We start from the raw sequence: 19887 nt of genomic DNA, 5'->3' as shown, positions 1-19887 counted from the left end.
AATATATTTTGATGATAAATAGTATGGCATATTAAATGCTGTAGGAAAGCAATGAAGGAGAATGCTAATAAAGGTCAAAATAGTCTAGAAAGACATGACTTATTTATTTCTAGCTTAGAATAGGTAAACCTATCCATTAGCTATTCTTGACTACAACAAAAAAGTAAATAATGTACTAAATTTACCTACTAAATTTGATAAACTTTAATTACTTCAAAAGAATTATAAATATAAAAATTGATGGACCTTTTTCAGTGCACATGTGCTTGATAATTCTTGTGGCTATCATCATCAATGATACAACATTGACAAAGCTGCACAGTCCAACAGAAAAAGCATGGACTTAAAAGTCTCATATACGTGAGCAAGAAACCTAGCTCCACCATTTATTTGGCTTTTTGTCCATGGGCAAGTTACTTAATCAAGCTGAACCTGTTTCTTTTTAAATGAAATGAGGATAACAACAATTACCTCCCATGGTTGCTGAAAGGATAAAATATCATATGTAAATAGCACAATGTCATTCAGAAAAATAACATGTGCTCAGTAACTATTAGGTCTCATCTTCAAACAAATTTCAAATATAGTGATAACAGAACACCAAAAGACTGGAATGCTCACTTTGCTTTACATTTTATTCCTTACTATAAAAATATACTGTTCAATTTATTAGTAAAAAGTAACATGTTCATCTTCTAATTTTGATACTCATTTATAATTTGATAAAAATAGATTTCTTCCTCTCAAAATACCATATATGCATACAGTATTTTGCATCAATTGAAGGACATTAACATACTCCCTGAATGCTATTAACTATGTTCTATCTCACTATTTAAATAAAATTCAAATTAAATAAAATTAAAATTTTAGTTCCTCAGTTGCACTGGCCACATTTCAACTGTTCAATAGCCACATGAGGCTAGTGCCTACTGGATAGCATAGAGACAGAACATTCCATCATCTCAGAAACTTCTATCATATAGAGCTGTTCTGGAGTGTTAATATAATAAGTAAAAATATTTTTGTGTTTTTGTTTTGTTTTTAATATCTAGAAACCTCTCTTCGAAGTACATTCCCAAGAGGGTAGAGTCTGTGAATATTTAGCCCACAACGGAATCTCTAGGGTCCAGCACATAATAAGTATTCAACATGTATCTAATAGCTGATATTATGGTTTTGTTTTGGCTACATTAATCTAGCAAAAATTGACTTAGTAAAGACCAGAGCTGAAAGCTATGACTACGAGTATGTAAATAGTTAAAAATAAAAATAGAATGTAGCGGTCAACCTATATGTACTCTCAACTGATAAACTCCTGAAGTCAATGAAGGCTCCCTATGTGAGACTTTGTTTTTTGAGATACAATCTAGCCAATACACATATTGGCTAGATTATTTAGGCAAAAATTTAGGCCTTGTCCATAACCTATTATATTCAAGAATAGGAAAAATGCTTACTTATAGCTAATTAGCTTTCATTAATCTTGTATTGGATTTTCCTAGATAGAGCAGTTGGGTAACTTATTTTTAAATAGTATATATATATTCACACATGGTAGATTAACAAATGAAACATTTAAAAAATTTACTAGTTCTATAACTTAAAGATTATGGCATTAAGATTTTAGAAAATCTATTTCCATCTAACATCTTAAAATCAAGACAAAATTGCTGCTATATACAGAACAGTAAAAGGTCTAATAATAATTTTGCACTTACACTGCCACATTTTTTCTAATGGTATATTCATCCAAATCATCATCAGAGCTGCTATCAGTTGCATCAGAATCCAGACCCTCTTCAACATGAGACAACAGCCCTGTAGCAGACAGTGCAAATCTTTGTATTTCTGCAGCTGTATACCGTGCAAAGCCATTTTTTGCATCATTCCACAATTTCTCTGCAGTCAATAAGTTGATGTCTGGCTTAATTTCAGTGCATTTAGGTAAACTGTTATCCAAAATTGTGGTAGGTTCATGAAAGATCTTCATTTTAGGGAGTTGATGTTTCATAGAAAATTTCATTTGCTGATCATAGTGTTTAACAACATGCTTTGCCAGGCACATTTGCAAATGTTTCTGAGTTCTTCTAGCCTGGCGAAGTAAAATTTTCTGTTTGCTTATACAATGAAGTAAACGAGCATTCACTTCCTCCTCTTTTACAGCAGCTGAAGAACTAATAAGCGCATCAGAATGGCCAGGCCCCATTTTCTTTTGAGCGCAGTGCAACAAACCCTTTTTACTCTCAGCATCAGTAACTTTATCCAAAAGTGCATTCTTTTGGTACCATTTACAATTTTGTAGTTGTACTTTATCTATATTAATGTCTTTGGTTATATTTGAATCCAAAATAATTTTTACATCTGTCATGCACTGGCTTGTGGTATCTGACAGAGATTCCTTTTTGATGAACTCTTCAGAATGAGAATGACAGATTTTAGTGAGCTGAATGTTGCTGCCATTACACAGTATGTTTTTCAGTTTATTGCAATTGGGCTCCCCTAATTTCTTTTGTTTATAATTCTCATTGTATTTATTTAATGTAGAATTAGAAGTCATTAAAAGAACTGTCTGATAATGTTTTGAAGACTGAGGAGAGCCAAAATGTTTTAAATTCACAAAATTAGTGTTAAGAGTAGGTTCGGGAGTTGGAAATCCCAGCATCTGAGAGAAAGTGTCTCCCTTTAGTTTTTCATCTACAGTTCTTGGACTCTCCATGCATAGCATCTTGTCAGACTCCATGGTACTTGGTAAAGATGAAAAGCAGATACCCTTTGTTGCTGCCTCCCTCAGAGCTGGGGTCATGGCGAATCCACCAGACAATTACTGGAAACCTAAAATAATGTAAAAATAAATAATCAAATATCTAGAAAAAATGGTTCATGCTTATACATTTTCCAAGGGCAACATGTTTAATGTTTGATTGAAATGTGAACAAAACCAAACTCCTTTATTTCCCAACTCCTAACACTAGGAAAGAGCAGGTGAATTCACTTACATCTTACACTCTAACTGTGGGTCTAATACTCAAAACTCCAAAGTTTCACACTATCTAGCACAATAAGTGTTAGACAAATACTTGTGGATGTAAATAGAGCTGACCCTTGCACAACGCAGGGGTTAGGGGAACCAACCTGTCACAGTCAAAAATCCTCATACGACTTTTGATTCCCCCAAAGTTGATTCACATATATTTTGTATATCATATGTATTCTTAGACTAGAGAAAAAAATGTTATTTAGAAAATCAGAAGGAAATACAGTATTTACAGTATCAATTAAAAAAAAATCTATGTATAAGTGGACCCATGCAGTTCAAATCCTTGTTGTTCAAGGCTCAACTGTACATCTCAAGATGCCATTTTAAAATAATGTTTAGATAGAGTAAAAAGAAAAAGATCCCAATCTGGAATCTGGGAGTCATATTTGAAAATGTGATTCGATTCCAGACTTTCAGCCCAGAATAAAAATTACATATCTTTAAAAAATATAACGAATTGCTCAAAACCTCCATTTCTCAATTTAAACTTCACGATCTGAATGGTATTAATAACAAAAACTAAAATATACTAAAAATGTAAGATGTAAGTGAATTCACCTACAAATAAAAAAGTATGTAACTTCATAGCTGTTAAAAATAATGTGACAGTGAAAAAACTCGCCTCATCTGCAACGTGCAAAAAATTTTATCCTGAAAAAGCATCAGCAATAATTTTTTTCTTTTTTCATAAACGAATAGTTGTCAGTTATTGTAATAGAGGCTATTACTTCTGCCTGGAAAATAGAGAGAACTGTTACAGATAACCACTAAGGATTAACTGCATATTAACAAATTTAATTGTGTATTTTATGAAAAGAAAAAATACAAAACTATATGCTCTGAAACAGAAAAATTCAGTACCCATTAGAAATTATAAAGACCGACTAGTTAGTGAAAAAATTTTCTACCAATAACGTTTTTGAAAACTCTTAGGAATTATGATTTCATAACTTCCGTTCCAACACATGACAGTAAAGTCATTTAAATGGCCACACTCTCATATTTTATGTCCCCATACAATGTGCCAGCTATAACTGTACAACCTTAATTCCTGTTTAAAAACGCGAAACCAAAAAGCTAATTCTTTGCAAAGATTAGCAAGAATGTTCAAAAGGCACAAAAATTTCTATGCAATTAAAAAATAGAGAGTTAAAAGCAAGTGATAGACTAGAAGATATCTGTGACATATAATAGACAAAGAAATAGTATCCAGAATACATAAAGAACTCCTATAAATGGGCAAAAATAGAGTAGTCAGGCATTTCACAGATGATGACATCCAAATGGTCATTAAACATATACTCAACCTCATCAATAATGAAAGAAATGTAGATTAATAAAGCAAGAGGCCAGTTTTCCAAGCACCAAATTGAAAATAAGATTTTAAGTTTGAAAATATCACTTATGGGAATGTGAGTAAACAGGATTGCTCACATCTATTTGGACTGTATAAATTGACTCAGTAGTGTGATAACAATGTAGAAAATGTGTCTCTCACAGGTGCACTGGAGAGTAGTGTTTGTAATAGCAAAACATCCTTTGAAAGCAACCTAAATGCCTAACAAGAAGAGAATGGATAATAAAACATGATGTAATATTATATAGCAGTTAAAAAGAATGACTTAGATTTATATGTACAATATGGACAAACATCAAAAACAGTATGTAGTTAAAAAAAAAAGAACAGTGCAGAATACATATAGAATGGTACCATGTAAATAAAATACAAACACAAAACCATACCTACCATATATATATATATATATATATATATATATATACATACATATGTATGTCTATACCATATATATATATACACATACATATGTATGTCTATTTAACTGTTTACAAGACTGAAAAACAAACCAGAAAAATATCCACTAAACTTTTAACAGTAGTTGCAACTGGAAAGTTCCATGAAACAAAAGTAAGAGTAGTAGTTTAAGAAAATTTTAACTACAAAATTTTATTACTTAGAGGAAAAACACTAAATGTAAAATAAACCAATGTTAATGGTTGTTAATTCTGTGATAAAAAATATGTTTGCCTTTTTTATACTTTACTGTTTCAAAAAATGTAGGTATGTCTGTGTAAGCCTCTCTCCAAGTTCTGTATGTGTCAAAATGTATATACTTTTATATATCTCAAAAATAATAAATCTTACATGTAACAGATTTTCATTTACCCTAAATCCCCCCCAAAACGAGAAAAACAAAAATGAACAGATTATTGGGGTTTTAGTGGATATTTTATACTCTACTTTTATGAGAAATAGAAAAATAATTATTAAAAAAGCTACTAATACCAGGAAATTATTTTTAAGAATTCAATGTCATTTGATCAACTCAATGACCTATGTCTTCTAATCTATAAACATCTATGATAGTATTTAGATAACTACATTGCTAAGAGAAAGTGCATTAATCACAGTTCTTGCTGATGAAGTAGTCATATTCAAAAGATACTATATCCCCTCCCTACCCATCTACTCCCACTCAAAAATTTGAAGAGAGTGTTAAGGATATGCTTGAAGTGGCTAGCAGCAGGGGCAGAGATGAAATACCATGAGGCAGTACAGTTCATCTCAGGCCCTGGAAAAACTAAGGATAAGGAAAACCTAAAAATGAGGTAGAGCAAATATACACAGGTTAATTGTTAAGAACTAGAGTTGGTAGCAAAAAGGGGAAAAAAATGTATATTTAGAGTGGCAAGGGCATATTTATGGTAGAGAACAAGACTAAAACACACACACACAAAAACTGGTGATATATCTAGGGCTTACTTGGTATGATAGGCAGCTTCTAAAATGATTTTAATAATCCCCATCTCCTGGTATTTCATGCCCTTGTGTAATCCTCTCCTCTTGAATTTGGACTGGATTTAGTGACTTGTTTTAGCAAAGAGAATGCAGCAGAGGTGATAGGATGTCACTTCCAAAATTAGGTGACAAAGTGACATGGCTTCCATTTTGTCACTCACTCTCCTTCAGAGATGTCAGCCACCATATTGTGAGCTGGAAGACCCACAAAGCGAAAAACTGTCTCCAGCCAACAGATAGCAATGACCTGCCAAAAAGCCCTGTGAGTGAACTGAGAAGCAGAATCTTTCCCAATCAAACCTTCAGATGACTGAAGCCTGAGCCAACACCTTGATTGCAGCCCTGCTGAGAAACCTTGAGCCAGAGGTACCCAGCCAAGCCATGCCTGAATTTCTGACCCAGGGAAACTGAAAAATAAATGCTTTAAGCCAGGGTCCCCAACTCCCAGGCTGCGAACCAGTACTGGTCTGCAGCGTGTTAGGAACTTGGCTGCACAGCAGGAGGTGAGTGGTGGGCTAGCAAGCAAAACTTCATCTGTATTTGCAGCTGCTCTCTGGCACTAACATCACCACCTCGGCTCCACCTTAGATCATCAGGCATTAGATTCTCATAGGAGCACTGGTCTCTGGTGCCAAAGTGGTTGGGGACTGCTGCTTTAAGCCATTAAATTTGGGGGTAATTTGTTACATAGCAATAGATAACTAATATTGTTAGGTATGAAGACTTTTGGGTTCTAGTCTCTGGAAGGCCCAGCTACATCACAGTTCCCAGTCTAGGATTTATATGAAGTTCTTCTGTATTCTATTCCGAGTGTATCCTTGTAAAAAATTCTAGCCTGTAAGTCTCTCTACTCTGAAGCCAAAAGAAACTCATGAAAATAGATATATCTCTTGTAAATAAAAAAAGGTTACATTACGTTATCATAAAACATAAAAGCATTTAAATTATTTAAATATATAACCATTGTGTATAACAATATATCCTGATTATTATAAACTCTACCACTTCTGACTATCTCCATATCACATAAACAACTTAAGGGCAGACCTCTTTCTGTCCAATATTCTAATCTCTAGCATGTAAAACAATACCTGATACGCAATAATTGTCAGATATTTGTTAACAGAATAAACAACCGACTCATGATTTTTAAAAGCGTTCTAGGATTTAGAAATAAGTAGTAACATGTATTTCAATTATTATTTTTAAAATAAATGTTACAAACACAGCAATATATAAAAAGGATAATATGTTACAACCAAATGTGGCTTATTCTATAATGCAAGACTAGTTCAACACTGAAACTTATCATATCAAAAAACTAAAGAAAATTATAGATGAAGAAAAAGTATTTAACAAAATCCAAAATTTATTCATGATTTTCATGATTAGGGGGAGAAAAAAACTCAGCAAATTAGGAATAGGAGAGAAATTACTTAACTTGCCAAAGAACATCTACACTAAAGCCTAGAGATCACTTCATAATTAATGATGAAAGGCTGAATGCTTTTGCCCTAAAATTGGGAATGAGGCAAGGTGTCTATTCTCACCATTCCTATTCCTCATCATACTGGAGGTCCAGAAGAACAGAAGAAAAAAGAAATAAAAGGCATATAGAATGGAAAGTAAAAAGTAAAACTGGATATGTCTATTCACAGATGACATAATTTTCTACATAGAAAATCCTAATGAAGCTACAAAAAACACCCTAAATCTAAAGAGTTTAGAAAGAGAGAGAAATAAGGTCAAGATATAAAAATCATTTTATGTTTTTATATACTATAAATGAAAAACTGGAAATATAAATTTAAAAAATAAAACCATGAAACACCTTGATATTAATCTAACAAAATATGTGCAAGATCTATATACTGAAAAAAAATCAAGGAATACTTAATTAAATTGAGTGCTATACTGTGTTCAAGGGTTATATTACTCAATAGTTATTATATGTATTTTTCTTAAACTGATCTATAGATTCAACACAATCCCAGTCAAAATCTTGACAGAATTTTTTGCTGATATCAAGGAGCTAAATAAAAAATATATATGGAAAGGGAAAAGAACTAGAATAACCAAAACGAGGAAAAGAACAAAGCTAAAGGGCTTAACATTACCTATCTACTTACAATAGTCAAAACAGTGTGGCACTGGCAAAAAAATGAACACATAGATCAATGGGAAGAATAGAGAGCTCCAAAACAGACTCACACGTTTGGTCAATTGACTTTTGACAAAGAGGTAATGGCGATTCAATGCACAAAGACGAGCTTTTTAAACAAGTAGTTCTAGAACAACAGGACATGCAAATGCAAATAAACTGAGCCTTAAACCCATACCTCATACCTTATATAAAAATGGTTACATCTACCAAAATGGATCATAGACCTATATGTAAAAATTATGAGAGAACTTCTAGAAAAAAACATAGGAGAAATCCTTTGTGACATTCGGTTAGGCAAAGATTTTTTTTAGATATGACATCAAAAACATTATTCATAAAAGAAAAAACTGACAAATTGGACTTCCACAAAATTAAAATATAAGTAAAATAAACATTTAAAAATTATTTTAAAATAATTGAAACATAATAATTGAGAGCCGCTGGTATATATATGCAGAAGATGTATGTTCAGGAGTTAGTGGTAATCAGATGTGCAAACTCCCGGAAGTCACTGAGTTTACCATTAACTATGAATAATGGTTTCAACCATTATAAGTTTTAAGTTGTAATTATTTTCAATCATGCATTATTTCGTTTTATGCACAATAGACAAGTGGTTAGAGGCAAAGTGCATAAGGAATACTAATTTGAGAGCATAAAAAAATAATTCTGCAAATTCACATCAAGATCATCTCTATTAGTTCTATAAACTATATTCCACATGATCACGATTATTTCATAGTTCTTAAAGGTGTCTCCAGTATTTCAGAAGCCAATTTAAAAAACGAAACAGTGAGAGTATCTGGCTACAAGTAAAGCCATTTGGTTTCATTTGTGTATCAAGACTATCCATACCATAACATGTTATTTATAGAGAAGTGCTTGCGAATGGCAGCTGAAAACTTATTTCATCTTTTAAAAATAAAACAATAAAAATTTCCAAAAGTTTTAAAAATAAACCAGTTGACTTTTTAAAACAGGAAATGAAGAGATGGCCAACATCGTGTCATAAATAGTTTTGTCTATTTTTGGAAGAAGCTAGACTTCGACCTCCATTTAATAGTCAATCTAAAACCTAAATTTCAATAATCCAGTTAATACAAATTTATTGAACAACATGCAACAGACACTATCTTAGGTAACAAGAAAGATGAGAGTGAACATAAAAAATAAGGTTTCTATTCTCACAGAGCTTACAATCCAAGTAGATATAGAATAAATATAAGAATAAGAAAACATCAAATAAGGGTTCCATAATATCTTTATGAAAATTAAACAAAGCAGGGTGATAGAACATGACTACATTGGGGTAGGAATTTACATGTGTAGATGAAGGAAGGCCTCCATCAGTAACATCTGGCCTGAGACCTGAAATGACAATAACAGGCTAACCAAAATCTGGGGTAACAGCCTTCCAAGGAAAAAATAGAAAGCTTTCAGGCAGGAATAAACTCGGTGTGTTTGTGCAACAAAGGGCAGATATGTCTAGAACATAATGAGCCAGAGAGAGAAATAATAATAGAAAATAAGATCAGAGAGATAGAATCCAAAGCATGGACATTTTATGTAAATCAAAGGAAAGCCACTAAAGATATTTGGATAAGGGAGTAACATGATCTGATTTACATTTTTATTAAAAAAAAAAAAAATTATTATGGCTGTTCTGTAAATAAAAAATTTGTACTGCAGGAAGAATAGAAAGCTTCCAAGAATGGAAATAAGGAGACCAGTTAGGAAGATACTGAAGTAATCTAAAGGAGAGATGGTGCCAGTGGTTTGGCTAGGGAAATAGAAGTAGAAACGAAAATGGATAAATCTAGGCTATGTTTCAAGGTGGAGTTAACAAAACTTCTGACAGCTAAGACTTTGTCAGGCTTAAGGGAAAGCAAGGAATCAAATACAACTCAGGTTTTGGCTTCAGCAACTGGGTGGCCAGTGGTGCTATATTCTGAAATGGGGCAGACTTGTGGAGACAGAAGGTGAAGAAGAAAAATTAAAAGTTCTGTTTGGGATATGTTGACTTTGAAGTGCCTTATCAGCCAACCAAGGAGAAGCAGTTGGGTAAGCAAGTATAGAGTTCAGGCAAGAAGTCATAGTTAGAGATATTATTTTGGGGAGTCAATGGCATATAGATAGTATTTAAAGCCAAAGGACTAGAGGAATCTATCTAGGGAGAGAATATCAGCAAAGGGAAAAGAGCCCAGGATTAAGCTCTTGGGTTAACTCAGATTCATCTGAGCAAAAGAGATGAGCTACAAAAGAAGAAGAACCCTAAAAAGAGACTTAAAAAGTCTGTCAGTGAGGTAGAAGAAAATTCCAGAATACAGAATTGTTTAAAAGTATATAAAGAAGACATGGACAGCTATATGAAATGCTAAAGTCAAAACGAGGATAAAGAAGTAACAGATGACATATTATTTTCTAAGAAATCTGTTGAAAAGTCTTGCTTTTTGTTAAAAGTACATTAAAGAAATACCCAACTCCAGCCTATACTAGCCTTCTACATGGGGGAAGGTAACTACCCAAAATTACCCACCTCTAACATCCTGTCCCACCAGATGATTATTTGTTAAGTTCACAGCCCAGGGGCACAGGCTCCCCCCAAATCAGACCTCATCATCAGACTTTAGAACATTTCCCTACCCACCACATCTTACCAAAGGCCTATTTACTAGAGTTCTCTTTACCCAATACATTATGTCTCCTCTTTTCAACAAAAAAATTACAAGGCATACTAAAACACAAAACATACAGTTTGAAGAGACAGAGCATCAGAATCAGACTCATGTTGGATTTATCAGACCATAAATTTGAAACAATTTAAACAACAAATTTGCTAAGGGCTCTAATGGAAAAAGTAGACAACATGAAAGGACAGATGCATATGGGAATTCTAAGAAAGAATCAAAAAGAAATGCTAGAGGTCAGCAGAAATAAGAATACCTTTGATGGGCTCATTACTTGACTAGACATGGCTGAGAAAAAAATCTCTGAGTTTCAGGATATGTCAACAGACTTTCAAAAGTAAAAGACAAAAAAATAAAACATCCAAGAACTGTGGGACGACTACAAAACGTATTTACATATAATGAGAATATCGCAAGGTGAAAAGAGAAATAAACAAATACCTGAAGTGATAATCACTGAGAATTTCTCCAATGTCAGATATCAAATCACAGATCCAGGAAGTTCAAAGAATCCAAGCAAGATAAATGTCATAAGTAATTAAATAGCATATATCACTTGATAAATGAAGCAATGTATTAAAATTATATACAATAGCACACTCACAACAAATTATCTAATATTTAAAAATTTTTACTCAAAATTATTACATATTTTCCCACTAGAATGAAAGCTACATGAAAGCAGAAATTGAATGTTTTCATTCACTGCTATAACCTAGAATATTATTTGACACATAGCAAGACCTTAAATAAGTGTCTTCAATAAATACCAGCCAAAAAATTACTTTAAAATTTCAAGGAAGGAGGTTCATGAGATAGTTCATTATGAAAGGAAGCTTAAGTCTAGGAAACATTAGTATAGAACATTGCTGTCCAATTCAAATATCATGTAAGCTACACGGGTCATTTTAAGTTTTCCACTAGATATATTTTAAAAAGTAAAAATAAACATATGAAATTAATTTTAGTTTCAGTGAATCCGTTCTATACAAAATATTACTTCAACCTGTAATCAGTATAAAAATATCTGGGTAAGATATTTTACCTTCTTCTGTATGTGTGCTAAGTCTTCAAAATCCAATGTTTATTTTACACTTAGCAAAAACCCAATTTGGACTAGTCAAGTGCTCAATAGTCACAGTGATTAAGGAACTACTGTAGTTAACAGTACAAAGTCTAAAGTACCCCTAATTAAACAGTAATCAACCATTAACTAAAATATTTCTGACCCCAAAGTTCCTAGCCAAACACAGTGTTTGGTATTTTTAGGCACCTATAATACTTCAGGTTATAAAGAATATGAAAAAGGCAAATCCTCAAAGAGCTTTCTAAGAAGCATCTTGATCTTTCTAATTATTCACACTATTAAACTATTCACTTTTTAATTATTCAGTTTCTAATTATGCACATAATTGTGTGAGAAAAAGATATTTGAATCTTAGCTAAATCTAAAAAATTTCTTTCTAGCTTCTAAAATACTGTACTCTATTTACTCAAGGTACTATCATCATCTTTGATGATTATTTTGTATACACTCAAGATACTCAGACAAAACAGGTCTAAATCTAAAAGAATTTCTGGGACTCCAAAGAATCTGGAAGGGATAAAACAGAGAAAAAAACTAAATTCCTTTTAACCACAACATACAGAAACTAAAATGTTAAGCTAACAGAATTTAAGAAGAAAATCTGCAAGTTAAGAAACCATATCAGTACCTTTTAAAAGGAAGCAACTAGATAACTTTGATTATCTGTCAAGAGGTAACAATTCTAGATAATCCAAAAATCAATTATATCTCCTGGGCATGAATTTCACTGTTATTCTGTTAACAACAGAATTTTCAACTTACATTCCAGTTTAAGTAAAAATAACTAAATAATAATTCCTTAGCACATCCGCAGCCCAGAAAATTTGGGGGTGACAAAAAGAAATCTGTTTTAAAACTGTTACAGGTAATCCACCAAGTAAATAGCCCTCCAGTGAACAGTCCAGATCTCAATATATATCCATTTTTCTTAGAAGTCTCATAAAAAATACCAATCAGAGAGAAAATTTCAGTAAGACAAGCCGAGATTTATGCCTTTAAATAATAAACATTTAAAACTACAAAGAATCAACACTCTTTTTTTCTTTTTGGTTAAAGTTCATTATTATAAATAAAATCAAATTAATCTAGTAAAAAAAATGGGGGGACTATAAAGTAAGTCTATAACATAAACTCTAATTTTTGGTCTACAATTCAATCCAAAGAACACTTGTTGCGAATTAAAGAAGAAATTAGTTGTTCTGATAGTATTACTACAAATAAAAAGCCTTCCCGTGTTGTCTCCAAAGTTTCCATTAGTGACCATCTTTAAGATTTATGAATCATACATATTTATAAATTTAGCATTAATTAAATACAATCTTATCCCTTGGACATGAGATATAGTAAATATCATGTCATTCCTCAAAGATGCACAAAGAGAAGGAAAAGAAAAAAAAGAAAAAAAGATGCCGGTACACAAGCTAATTACGATGTAAACAGAGTTGATAACACTTGTCAGGTCTGTACCAATTAATATATAGGTTACATATACCAAATAATTCTTGGCATACTTTCTCTAAAGAAACTCAGAAGTCTGCTAATCTAGTCCACAGAGCTGAAACTGATAATCTCTAGACAATCTAGATAAGAACCACCCTTTCTCTTAAGTATGAACATTGAAAAATTAAGGACCAAATATGATTTTCCATCCCTATACTGTTCCAGATTTTGACTATGATTTACATTCAAGCACACATATGTATATTCCATATAGTTCACAGAAAATATCCTATCCAAATCGACCCTTGAACATTACATTTACTCTTTCAACTGGAATCTGGAAATTCCAATTCTCTTAAATGCAGAGCAGTAACACAAACTAGGAATTAAAGTATCACAAAGAAGGCATATTTTTTCTATCTGTAAAAGAAAGTGAAAAAACTACCAAAACATGTTGAGATGGGAGAATCCTGAAAAAAGAACAAATATTAAATTATGTCCACATTTATAACTTAAATGTGTTTCAGATAGTTGATCCATTATAACAACAGAGAAAGAGTAAGAAAAAAACAAAATCCTTTTAGCAAAACACGAACAGCTCTTTCAAACATTACTGAAATATCCGGGAACTCAATTTCTAATTTGCAACTCATAAGGGAAAATCCAATTAAAACAATGAAAGTAATGAGAAAGAGTTTACGTTAGTATAATTTTGTTCCTCTAAAACCTAGGAATTAATGGAAGGTATAAATACAAAATATAGTGTTGTGTTTTCAAGATTTCTTTATATTATATATGAGCATTCTCAATTACAGCAGAAAACACTGCAGTAATTGGCGTGACCAGGGTACAGTTACCTCAGTACTTTGCACTCAACAATGTTTATAACAAAAACTTCCACTTTGAAAACTATGCCTAAAAAGGAATGCTCTTTTGACTAAAAGAATTTAAAGATAAAGCCACTTGGGTGGCCACACAACACATCAAACAGGTCATATTCAGGCAGAATTATTACTATTCAATTATAAGTGCATGACTCATAGGAATATAAATGAGTCATTTGTTTTTTCTGTGTACATGAACTTAGTTTCAGAAATTTACAATTGGAAGTACACTATCACATTTGCTCAGTCTATAGATTTTGGCTCCAATTTAACTTAACATAGTTAAATACCGATTAATGATTTACTACCAAAGAAAAATTTTTTTAATTACTTTTACAAATATGCTTGGGAATCCTTGGTCTAATAGGAATGGAAACAATAAAAACTTCATTAAAAATATTAACAAACGCTCAATATTATAAATGAATGCATTTTCCTTAATTCTGCAATACTTGAGAATCTTCACATCCACAGAGAAATAGTATTTCTAAAAACTTAAAATTATCAAATATTAAAAATTTTCATTATGATTTGTCTTCAGATTTTTATTGTAGACTGTCTACAGCCAAGTACAATATTACCATTTGTAGAAAAAAATGGCTACAAGTGAAACCAGAATGATCAAAGTGAAATTTTTAAGTGAATTCCATACAAGGTAAATGAATGAATAAAGGAAATGAAATAGTTTAAGTTATGATAAATGGCATCAAAGGTGGATGGAACTCCTAGATAATGCAGCATTTGGACAATGGGAACTCACTGGACCTTTTAATAGACAACTGTGATAAGATCAGTGCCCGCGCACCAGCAGTAATAAATGGACCACTGAATTAACATTACGAAGTATACTGCCAACAATGTAAGACAAAAAAGCAAGACATAATTTCCTGATCTTCCAGAGGTGGAAAAGCTAAATGTGAATAGCCAACTGGCAAGTATTTATTGAGCACCCACTAAGTGATTTGTGGCATGTCAAATATGAAATATATTCCTTTCCCTCAAGCAGCTTACAATAAATTAGGAAAACAGATTTATCACTGACATTAAGTGAAAAAAAGTCTTTATGCAAATTAAAGCAAGGTTTTGATTCTAATGTTAATACCATATTATGAACAAAGATGTAATGTGATACACACTCATACACTAGTATTAATCAACATAACGTTCTAGAAGGTAATCTGGTGATGTTATGAGTTTATACAGTTACACACACACAAAGGCACACTCTTTGAACCAGTAATTCCTCTTTTACAATTCTAAGGGAAAAACTTTTCAAAGATTTATGTAAGAGGCTATTCTCCATAGTGAAATCTACACTAGCAAAACAGTAGAAACATCCTAAACATCTGCCAATATTAATTTCTCAATGACTACTTAATGACGTGGAAATGTTTCTGAGGTAGTCAGATGAATGATCCCATTTTTAGGAAAAGTACACAGGAAATTATCTAGAGATATAAAGTATTTGTATTTTTCTTATTTGCACTTGTCTTGATTTTCCAAATTATCTTATAAGATTTAACAAAATAAGCAATTTTTATTTTAAAAGGCACATATCACACGCACATATACACAAAGTAAAACAAGCAATGGCATTATTGGCCTGGATTAAGAAAAGTTTCACGTAAAAAAAAAATTGCTCGAGGGCTGGGAAATAGTAGTATCTAAATTAAAAAAAATGACTGCACCCTTGACACTAATCTGAATAAGTAGGTAGAAACTGAGGAACAATTAAAGATAATAGTTACAACAGATTTTTAAGATATCCAAATGTATCTAATTTCAAAAAAAAAACTGGCAAAAAACAAAATCTGGCTTTTGTTATAAAACCGTACTACGTGGCAACTTCTGTATTTGTACTGTTGGTAAAGATTATAAATTACTTTTACTAACACAAGGCATCTGATTTCACAACAATCTCTTAAGGCAGGGACAATAGTATGAAACAATTTACAAGAGAAAACAAGAGCTTGAGATCCGAGACGTTGTGACTTGCCCAAGCAAACAGCTAATAAGAATTGGAAACGGCAGAGACCACTCACTGCTAAGCCTCTTTCTCAAGCAATCACATTCCACAACACCAGGTTTTTCTCCAATATTATTTTTAGAGTCACTTTTTCCTAGTGAAAAACACTGCCAGTTTTGTCTAGAGTATTGCTAAACATCTGAGGTTTTGTTGCTAACAAACCTGCCTCATCCTGTATTTTGAAAACATTCCTACTGACCTAAACTCGGCCCGAAGTTAAGCAAACCAGTTAAAGTAAGACGATAGAAGCTATCCTCTTAAATCTTGCCAGTTGACTTGAGGTTTGGGGAAATCAAAAATAATGTGCTTCTCATATCTTAAAAAAAAAATTTTTAAAAAGCACCATACCGCTGACCAGAGGGGAAGGGAGTGTATCTGTCCAGGACAAAGAGGGCGGAGAAAAGAACCAAACACTAATTTTCTCAGCAAGAAAACATTACAAGAACGTCTCTATCCAGTGCCTTCCCTCTTGGCTGTAAAGCTGGCGTCTTCCTTTCTAGCGGTTTCTTTAATGACCCCAAATACGTCTTATTTCTTGCTACCAAACACCAAATAACCTAAAATTTTCCAGCAACATCTTTCCTTTAGCACACCAAGAAGCGACAAATTAAAAACATCCTAATTCACATCCTAATTCTCTAGATTCCCCACATCCATCCCATCTAATTCGAAAAGCCAAATCAACCTTTGCCTAAAACAAATTATGAAATAAATAAAACAAGGGTCACATCTAACAGCCGGCTCCGCCTCTCAGCTCCCCCAAACCGACGGTCACTACAACCGCACTCGCTGAGGCGCGGCAGCCAACGCAAGAAGGCCCAGACCACGTGTTCTGCCTTCTGCGCACGCGCCCGACAAAACAAAAGGAAGGCCTGCCAAACCCCGCCCCTGCACCACGTGACCGCGCCTAGGTCCGCCCCCACCCCTCCCTCCACCCCTTTCCTCCCCTCCCCTCCGCTTCTGCCAAAGCTGTTAGGTTTAGCCGTTTAAATTTGGCTGGGGTCCGACCCCTGCCCTAGAGCGCAATCTTGTGCCGGGACCCAGAGTCCAACAGCCCAGAAGATTCGGGGGGTGAGGGGGTCGTTGGTCGGTCGCTTGGCCCGCAAGTCCACCCGGCAGTCTTCGCTCTCCCTTCTCCGCGCTGCCGCCGTCCCCAGCAGAGGAGACCCACCCCCCTTAGCCCGCCACTGAGACGCCGGCCACTCGCCTGCTGGGGCGCCCTGGCTCCCCTCCGCCGCCGCACCTTCGGTCCGGCCGTGGTGGGGGCTGCTGAGGTGATCTCTAGTTGCCCGCCCGCCTCCCCCCACCCAGGGCGCCGCTGACTCGTTTCCAGAGCGCGCCCCGGTCCCACCCCGGCCGCTGCCGCCGCCGCGGTTTAACAGTCCGCCAGCTGTCCGCAGCTCCGAGCGGCTCGGGGGACGGAACCCTGTGGTGGTGGAGGGGCAGTAGGCGGGGCGCGGTCCGGGCCAATGGCAGCGGGGGAGGGGCAGCACCATGCAAATGAAGTGGGTGGTGGGGAAACCCCGGCAGGGGCGGGGTTTGCGGAAGCAGGTCGGGGCGTTCTGGAAGTGGTTGGAGTGCGACGCCCGAGCCCCGCTGCAGGGGCGCTGCGACTCCCTCGGGGCGCGTCTCGGGTCATTCCTGCTTCCTCCTTCCCCTTGCCCGCTGCCAGCCGGGAAAAACAGACAAACACAACAAAAACGCGGCCGGGCGACTTCCCGCCCTGCTTTGCTATTTCTGTACCACTGTTACAGAAAAAACAGCGCTGGAGAAAGGCTGCTTTACGCCCTGCGGCCCGCGCGGCGGCTGCGCAGACTCCTGGCGTCCTGAGCCTCCCGTCCTGCCGCTAGAGGGGCAAGTTTTAACAAAGCTTTGTCTCAGTTGCCAAGTCTACGTGTCTCTGTGCGTTTGCTTTTATTGAGGCTGTGTGCTCAAACCTGGTCAGAATTCTGTACGGCTCCCAAGGGCCCCTGAACTAGGATGACAAATCTGCCCTGGATCCAACTGGCTCGTTTTATGGTAAAAATCAGGAGCCGCCAGTTCGAGCAGTTTTAAAGCTGTACAAAGCTGGTGTGAATGGCGTTGGCGTTCATTCCGTTCTGCAGTAGCGCAGTCAAATAAAAGGAGTTTTATGCGTAGATAGCTAGCCAGGGACACATAAAAAACATCTCTGAGAGTCTCGCACCTGGCCCAGCACTCTGCTTACCACTAAACTACCACCCGGCATTTCTCCAGCCACGCACTCATTTTTATTTTTTTTAAGACAGCACTAAATTTAGCTCTTAAGATGTTGGATTACGGGCTTTCCTAAACTCCGAATTTACACATGGAATGAGTTAAGGAATGAAGCGCACTAGAATTTTGGATCCAGAAAGACAAATACCATCATATCAAACTTACTAATTGGATTAGATCATGGTGTGGGGTGGGCAAAGAATCCAAGGAATTGGAGTTAAAGCATAAGATATACCGGACTATTGGAATTGGAAAATAACCGGCTTGTTACTGGTCTTTATAGTAGATTGTGACTTCACTGCAGTAATTTTTATGACAAGCTGCATTTATAGGCGAGAATGCGTTTTAATTGCTCAAAACAATTTCACCTTCATATGGGATAAAGAAGTTTTGGGAAATAGATTTACTGTTATTGGAATAAAAACGATAAACTAATGATGTGTTCTGAAAATAAATCAACAACTACGTATTGGATATCTACCATATTCAGAGAGGGCTGTCCTAGTCTATGGGAACAGAAATGCAAAAATGGCATTAATTTTTTTTAATTTTATTAGTTTCAAGTATACAGTACACTGGTTAAACATATATAGAGTTTATAAAATGATCCCCCTAATTGCTCTTTCTCTATGGCTTACCACTTAGCCATTACAGTAATGCTGACTGCATTCCCTATGCCTTGCTCATCCCAGTGACCATCAACTGCTAATCTGTACTTCTTCAACCCTTCACCCCAGTCTCCCACCTGCCCCCCCCCCCCCCCCCCCCCCCGCCAAAATTTTAATTAACAGTCTGAGAAGTCAAATAAGCATGTGTTGAGATAGCTTAAAGGAACATTTTTTTATCTGAGGGGACATTTTAAAAGAATTTAGGCAGGGAAAGAAGACAAGGCATCAATAGTTCAGGAGATAGTATCTTTGAATTTGAGTAAAGGTTGCATATCTCATATTAATGTACATTGTCAACTAGATTAAGTAAATATTGAATAACAGGAATTCAGATTTTAACCTGAAGGAATTGTAGTGCCATCAAATTATGTGAGGATACGGTTTTCTCCTATGAAATAATTATCAATTATTAAACCAAATATTTATATATTTGTCAAATATATGTGGTCAGTGCCAAAGATGTAGCAGTAAACAAAGTTCCTGCCCTCACGGAATTCACAGTAGATGACAGAGGTATTAAACTGTGTAATTACATAAGTAATAATTCAAAAGGCAATTCTGCTTATATTTTCATCGTATAGTCCTGCAATCTGCCAAATTCTCAGACCTTAAATAAACATTTCAATTTATCAAGCCATCATACAAATAACATTTTCTTTTTCCTTTTGTATTCAGTGTATACTTTAAAAATAATGGGAATTTGGAGGAGCGGGGGTAGGAAATGCATGCCAGTTTTTCAGAAACTGTAGACTATCAAAGCTTCTTAATACAAAAATTGGCATACTGAACTATTTGTCAAATTGTTTTCTACATTTATCATTCAGCAAAAGCCTGAAGA

The 19887-nt window shown here is 34.9% G+C and overlaps 1 protein-coding gene across 9 annotated transcripts in view; it reads right to left on the bottom strand.

Moving 5' to 3' along the window:
• Positions 1-17521, bottom strand: part of KANSL1L (KAT8 regulatory NSL complex subunit 1 like) — a 101434-nt gene extending 83913 nt beyond the window's left edge. For 3 of the 9 annotated variants that reach the window (XM_011369617.2, XM_011369622.2, XM_011369623.2), the window contains exons 1-2: positions 17354-17521; positions 1722-2835 (exon numbers count right to left, since the gene is read on the bottom strand). In XM_011369617.2, the coding sequence (XP_011367919.1) occupies positions 1722-2806 (1085 nt within the window). In that variant the 5' untranslated portion in view covers positions 2807-2835; positions 17354-17521. Of the gene's footprint in view, positions 1-1721; positions 2836-3662; positions 3775-5822; positions 6326-11150; positions 11176-16874; positions 17003-17353 lie in introns of those variants that run through there. The other 6 variants (XM_011369618.2, XM_023536303.1, XM_011369620.2 and 3 more) reach the window with 6 other exon arrangements.
• Between the last annotated feature and the right edge of the window lie 2366 nt (positions 17522-19887).

Source organism: Pteropus vampyrus, unplaced genomic scaffold (assembly GCF_000151845.1).
Source record: "Pteropus vampyrus isolate Shadow unplaced genomic scaffold, Pvam_2.0 Scaffold152, whole genome shotgun sequence".
NCBI classification, from domain to species: domain Eukaryota; kingdom Metazoa; phylum Chordata; class Mammalia; order Chiroptera; family Pteropodidae; genus Pteropus; species Pteropus vampyrus.
This window is presented reverse-complemented; position numbering and strand designations above follow the sequence as displayed.